Here is a 7,331-nt window from a genome sequence, read left to right on the forward strand (position 1 = left end):
TTAAAAAATTTAATTATTATTTCCTCACACTATTATAGTTTGTAGTTAATAGATCTATCGTTAGCGTTATTCATGTTTTTGTTAAAACAGTTAAGTCACGTAATATCAGTGCGTCTGATATTACTCAATGATCGTAGCTGTTCAAATTGGATGTTCTAACGATAGTGCTGTAGGCAGATAACAGCCAAACCAGCAGTGGTGTAAACACGGTGTGGCTATGCTTAGAGTTGGTAAATCCACTGCCAAAGCAATTGGTGTGAAGAATGTGAAATGCACTGCTACTTTGCTGGCTTGGTAACACAGCCATGTCTATAGGCATGTCTCATAGTGAGGGAGTGCTCGTTTCTCTTCTAGCATTTGGTGGAAAGCTGAAAAGTCCCCTGCGTGTTGTTTTGGTTGCCACACATGCTGACATAGTGAATCTTCCTCGGCCCGTTGGGGGAGAGTTTTGGTATGACAAAGACATGTCGTTGTTGAAAGAAATCAGGAACAGGTGAGTGGGGAGTGTATTTATATGTAGTGTTTAAACATGTCAATTGGAAAGAAAAAAACAGTAAAATGCATAGAAATTCATAAAAGTTTTTTATGTAGCTTAAGCTTTATGATAGTATGGTATTTTGAATATGTTCAGGAAGCATATACTGTGCAAAAATTGAAACGTTTACCAATATTAAAGAGTGAGTGAGCTGCCTTAAGTGAGCTAAAATGAGCCATGTGGTGCAAAAATGAGTTGAGGCTCAGGATGTCTCACCCTATAAACACTGGGACATATCCAAAGGCCCATTATGAGCCATCTGTCTAACATCTTGGTGCTCAGGTTTTTCACCAGTCTCAGAAAGTGGGCGGTTCCCAGCTACGATCTCTGGGTGCAAAACAGGAAGCCTTACAGGAGAGTCACCCTTTGCTCTGAATCAATTTAGGATGGGTAGGTAAAAACCTTAAACCAGGCCTGGAGGTACTCCCTGCAGTTTGTGAGAGGCTAGACTCTTAGCTCTCTTCAGCAAATGCTTGGAGAGTATGCTAATTGTATGTGAAAATAAGAATTTTTCATGAACATACCGCTGTATAAAGTATCATTAATTTATATTCACAGTGGGCACGTAAGTGGGTAACACGTGGTCAGAAGACCCATCCCTACCTGTGGGCATCGACACTTGTCTGGACTGTACAAGAAAGAGATGGAGGGATTCCAGCACAGTAGTGGCAGAGCAGTATCTTAACCATTTGAAATAAACCAACAGAAAATACCTGTGTGTAATCTTTGGTGTTGGAATCCTTTTAAATGCCAACCAATCTAGACCTAGGAAACAAGTACCTGCGGTTGGAGAGCCAAAAGGAGAAGAGCACTGTTGTCAATAGCAATGACAACTGAACTACTTAAAGTGAGAAGGAAGAAAACAGCAAATACGAAGACCTTAAAAAGAAGGTGTCTCTTCTCCTGCTGTCCCTTCCCCAGTAAAATGGTTTTGTAATTACAAGTCATGTAATGCAGTTGTGATTTTCTCACGTATCTTCAGCATCCATCTTCCTTAGGAAAGACAACAGTTTTCTCTCAATATCTGTTTTATTTTCAAGAAAATTTTGGAGCAGCTATACTGCCTGTGCTTGTAAAATACTTTAACATAGTCATTACTTAAACTTTTTCATCATTCCTTGAAGAAAGATAACTCTTGTGTAGTTTCAAACTGAAATATATAACTGGAGTAAGAAATAAAACTGAATTTGGGACTAAGTAAGTAATTGCTTGCCTTTTCTCTTGTAGATTTGGAAATGATCTGCAAATTTCAGACAAGTTATTTGTCTTGGATGCTGGCGCATCTGGGTCTAAAGATATGAAGCTACTCCGAAATCACTTGCAAGAAATAAGAAGCCAGATAATTTCTGTAAGTAATGTCTAGTGATCTGGGTTGGGCCAGCCAAAATGTGAAAATCTTGTGTAATAATTTACTGTAGATTTAGTACTTATATTATGAAACTTTGAGAAACGCATGCTGTTTAAATTTTTTGGCAGCATGTGTGACAGACCTGGTGATAAGCAAACTCCTGACATCAAGATTCAGTCAGAATTTTCAGAATTGTAGGTGTTCTGTACAGGTCACCAGAATGATCTGTCTTGAAAAGAAACAGTGTGAGAATTTCAGTTCCAGGTTGCAGTTCCATATTTTGAATTGACCATGACTGGATTCCAACGGTGACCCTTCTCTTTTTTTTTGTGATTTTAATTTTTTTTTTTTTTTTTTTTAATCAGAGTAGTATGACAGAGGAACAGAATATATTTCAGGCAAATAAGTTTTTCGTAAAACCACCCACCAGAGCAGAACAGTTGCCTCAACCACTCGATAATTCCCAAACGTAGGTGTGTGAACTGAATATGCATTAACCTTTTACTGCACTTTTTAACTGAAGAATATGTGCTTGGAGTTGTGTAAATGCGTGTAGGTGTATGTATTTGAGACTAAAGGTAAAATAGCCATGGTTTGATGTCATCAGCATGAATCCACTTCCATGCTGAGGGTGACCAAGTCAAGTTGTTATGTAGCCTGTACTAAATGGATTTAGATTTCTTCATACCAAAGGCCCTGTTACTTGTGTGACGCACCAACAAGACATTCTGCAGCTACTTCTGATAGGGGGTTTGGGTTTTAATTAATAAAAGTGAAATTTTTAGTGCATTCATTCTGTAGGTTGAAGAAAACGCCTGGTTTTATGCAAAATTCAGCCTGGTTTACGTTCCTAGTGGTTTCCTGATTTAATAAGCTTTTCTTCTCTGGCAAACTTTATTTATTGTAGCTGTGGTCACTAGCTTGAAATCTGGAGGGCTCTGCTGCTTAAGGATTACATGCTGTGGCTTGAGAGTGTAGGATGAAGACATGGGTGATGTCCAGGGTAGTCAGTAGATACAAGTGCCATCATTACTCTCCTCGTACTCCGCTGTCTCACCGATTGAAGTAAATTGGTCCTGAACAGATGCTGATGAGTACAGATTTTAATTAAACGTGGACAATTTCTGAAATAAAAACTTTCTAGATGCATGAAAGCAGTTGATAGATCTTGAAGTCGCGCTTTCAGGTGGTCAGCACATTTGACAAGGCGGGACTACATGAACCAAATTTTGTTCCACATGTCAGGATTCCCTCTGTAATTATGGTGATGTTTGGAAAGTTTGCTTATTTCAGCGAAAAAGTTGTTTGTGGAATTCACTGGGTTAAGAAAAGTTAGGTCTCATGGCAAGTGGATGCCGGATGGAAGAGTAAGGGTCCGTCACAACAGGAATTCTTTAGACGTGAATATGCAGTATGAATTCATTAGACCTTGTAACCTCCATTAAAGTTAAAAAAAACAACAATAGTACTGTTACTCTCAGCAGAAGTAGAATTACCAATGGATGTTTTCTGTGCTTTTGTAAGACTTGCCCACCCATGACTCATCTGTGTGAAAAAATAATGTCCACGCTGCCTTCATGGAGAAAAATGAACGGGCCTAACCAGCTGATGTCCTTGCAGCAGTTTGTGTACGACGTGCAGGAGCAGCTGAACCCCCTAGCAAGCGAAGATGACCTGCGGCATATTGCACAGCAGCTGCACAGCATAGGAGAGGTAAGTGGGTTTGTCTAAATTGCCTGTCTTTATTAGCAAGGTACTGCGTTTGTGGAATATTGCTTAATGGGATTTAAGCGGATGTCAAGAGTGACTTCTTTTTCTCTTCCTTCTTAAGGCATAATAAGTAGTAGAGGCTTGTTCATAATGCTTTCTCTCTCACCGTTGCTGTCTTGTGGCTCCTGTTTTCATTCAGCATTATTTATTTCAGACAGGAAGAATTACAGTTTATATCTGTAGTTGTAAGAATATAAAATATCCAGAAAAGCTAAGTATGCTGGCATCTTAAAGGGGGTAGTGCCAGATGTGTTCACTGCATGTGAGAAATTTATGTGTGTCCATTAGAAATTGAGTCATAGGATAACACCTTTGCATAAAGAGCATGTATGGCATGGCTAGGCTTTACAGCTGTTGGGCTCTGATGTCTCTGTTACTAGTGGAAATCCAAGAGCAAGATCTGCTCTGTGTCCTGAGTACGTGCAGGAAATTAAAACGCGGTGTTCGCTTTTCTCCCCTCGGCAGCAAGGGTCTGTAAGTTAGGAAGGAGAGAATGTGCGGCATCATCTCGTACTTCACAAGATGTAAACAGTAACTTTTACGTTTATGAACAGATTAACATTATGCAGAGTGAAACTGTCCAAGATGTTGTGCTTCTGGATCCTCGCTGGCTCTGTTCAAACGTCCTCGGAAAAATCCTGTCAGTGGAAAACCCAAAAGCCCTCCATCACTACAGGGGTCGGTACACGATGGAGGACATCCAGCGCCTGGTGACAGACAGTGATGTGGAAGAACTGATACAGATTTTGGATGCCATGGACATTTGTGCAAGGGACCTTAGCAGTGGAGCAATGGTGGAAGACTGACAATCTCCACAGGTCTTGGACAGATGAGGAGGATGAGGTGCTGATTTATGGTGGTGTTAGAATCGTTCCTGTGGAACATCTTACCCCATTTCCTTGTGGAATTTTTCATAAAGTTCAGGTGAATCTCTGCCGGTGGATTCATCAGCAGAGCTCAGAGGGGGATGCTGACATACGCCTGTGGGTGAATGGATCAAAGATCGTGAATCGCGGAGCCGAGCTTTTGGTGCTGCTGGTCAACCATGGTCAGGGTATAGAGGTTCAAGTTAGAGGACTGGAAACAGAGAAGATCAAGTGCTGTTTACTGCTGGATTCTGTGTGCAGCACCATCGATAACTTAATGGCCACGACCTTACCAGGCCTTCTGACCGGGAAGTACTACCTTAGTCCTCAGCAGCTGAGGGAACATCACGAACCTGTAATGGTCTACCAGCCTAGAGACTTTTTCCGTGCACAGAGTCAAAAGGAGACATCACTAACTAACACTATGGGGGGATATAAAGAGAGCTTTAGCAGTATCCTGTGTTTTGGGTGTCTTGATGTCTACTCCCAGGGAAGCCTAGGAATGGATATTCATGTTTCCGATCTGAATCTGCTTACCAGGAGAAAACTAAGTCGACTTTTGGATCCTCCTGATCCTATGGGCAAAGATTGGTGCCTTCTGGCCATGAACCTGGGCCTCCCTGATCTTGTGGCCAAGTACAACACCAATAACGGAACACCAAGTGACTTTGTCTCGAGCCCAGTACATGCCCTTCTGCAGGAGTGGAGTAACGCTCCCGAGAGCACTGTAGGTATCCTGATGTCTAAACTGAGGGAGTTGGGTCGCAGAGATGCAGCAGACTTCTTACTGAAGGCATCTTCTGTATTCAAAATAAATTTAGATGCTAATGGTCAAGAGGCTTACGCTTCCAGTTGCAACAGTGGCACGTCGTATAACTCGATCAGCTCTGTCGTGTCACGGTAGGGGCAGGTGTTCCACACGGGCGTCTTGTCAAACTGTAGAAAGGGTAGAAGATACAGTACAGGAGTTTCTGTGCATCTTAGTTTATGAGGTTTTACCTCAGAGGATCTTTATCCTTCTCCAGCGCCACCTTTTTGTGCTTAAACTTTCTACTTCTAACTGTGAATTGTTGCTTTTTTATCTATTAAAAAGGCTGGTGTACTTCTGGTGTTTTAAAATTATTCCTGATACATAATGTGCTGCTTAATACTGCCACTTTAACTGGAAAGTCTTAACTTTTGGGTTGCACACTGCAACTGTTTTTATAAATGTTTCGATTCTCCCCATAGAAGGCAGGGGCAGAGGAATAGCACATATTACCTGAAACGCGTATTTCTTACAACTTTTAAGTTTTCCTTTCCATCGTGTCCTCTGCTTAATTTTTTTTTTTTTTTAAACTTTTATTTGTAAGGAGAGAAATCCACCATTTGTGGTCAGTCTGACTGAATCTAAAACCACATTGTTTATAGCTGAAAAAGCGAGTGCCTTTTGCAGAAGGGAGGGTGCCGTTGGTTTGAATGACCCTGCTGGAGTTACAAGAACATGCTACCTCTGTTTCACTTCAATTGTCTGCATGCTTACTATTGCAAGTGGTGCTTGCCTTCTCGTTTTTCCTGCACTTCTGAGACGTTGGTGATGACTCGCGCAGAGCATTCTTGTGCCAGTACTGTGGGTATAGGCGTGATACCTAATCAATTACAGCCGAATCATAATGTGAAAATCTCTTAATCTTGCCAATTATCGTGCTTCATTATTTCCATGCGCCTCAGGTAAAAGCTCATATCATTATAGAGTTCAAAAACCCGCAAGCGTTGGATACGGCAGAATAATACTGTTTAGCTGTCCGTTGTAATTTGTGTATAACGAAGGTTTTCTACTGTTAGATCCTGCATTACTTACTTCCTGTACTTGAAAACTTTGATGGGGATAAAAAAAAAACAAAAACAAAAAGGAAGCAAGGTTTCTTGCAGTGATAACTTTAAAATTGATATGAGGGAATACGACCCATTCTCTGTTCTCAAAAGCATGTAATATTAATGGTGCGATGTGTGTTTGTTTATATATATTGTATGTACATATATTAATACTATTTTTTCCTTAATCTTCCAATGTAGTAAAATTTTAAAGGATTTTTCTACAAATAAACTGTTGCTTGTTGCATCCCTGTCGTTCGTGTTCTGTAGTGGAAAGGGCACCGAAATCACTCTTCTCCTTACAGTCGCTGTCCTGGAAAGGCAGCGCCTGGCTCGCGGGGTTCTGTTTCACGGGACTCGGGGGGTTTCTCCGTACGCTGGAGGGGTACTTGGGCGCGTGTTTGCCGCAGAGGCGGTCCCTCTGCAGCGCGGGGATTTGCGTCCGTTTCAACAAGGGGCAGGCCGAAGCGGTTTGCCTGCGTAGCTTTTCCTTCGTGGTTTTTTTGCACGGAAAACCAAAGCGGCAGACGGGCTGTCTTGTCACCGAGAATCCTCCAGAGCGCACGGTGCTGCCCGGACAGTCCTTTACACCAGGGATTCCCTCGTCACGCAGGGGACTCTGCTGCTGCTCCTGCTGCTCCTTGAGACCCTTGGCATCGCCCGCTGGCAGCAGCACAGACACCGCACGGCATGCGGTGCAGGCGATGCCATGCAGCCCTCCTCTCCGTACGCTGCAACGGAAGGGACTAGGCGGACCCTGCCAGTGCCAGTTGCTGTTTCCCACTGCCCTCCTTTGCCCGTTTTGCTTCATGAAATCCTCCCGCGGGCGTCACTAGGCTCCTTCGTTAGATGTGGTTCCCCGGAAGCGTGGTTACTGAGCAGCCCTGCACAGAGATGTCCCTGCTCTGACAGGCTCCCTGCCGCTGGCGATCCGAGTTCCGCATCTCCCGCCGCTGCT

The 7,331-nt window shown here is 42.7% G+C and overlaps 1 protein-coding gene across 1 annotated transcript; it reads left to right on the forward strand.

Annotated features, from left to right (window-relative positions):
- Nucleotides 1–354: 354 nt before the first annotated feature.
- LOC104516982 (death-associated protein kinase 1-like) lies at nt 355–5,666 on the forward strand (the record flags this gene model as incomplete). Its single annotated transcript, XM_010161506.1, is given in 5 exon segments — nt 355–493; nt 1,763–1,883; nt 3,408–3,596; nt 4,208–4,449; nt 4,451–5,666. Coding segments are annotated over 5 exon segments (1,664 nt in total), but the record flags the coding sequence as incomplete, so codon positions are not given.
- Between the last annotated feature and the right edge of the window lie 1,665 nt (nt 5,667–7,331).

Source organism: Eurypyga helias, unplaced genomic scaffold, assembly GCF_000690775.1.
Source record: "Eurypyga helias isolate BGI_N326 unplaced genomic scaffold, ASM69077v1 scaffold10921, whole genome shotgun sequence".
Classification (NCBI taxonomy): domain Eukaryota; kingdom Metazoa; phylum Chordata; class Aves; order Eurypygiformes; family Eurypygidae; genus Eurypyga; species Eurypyga helias.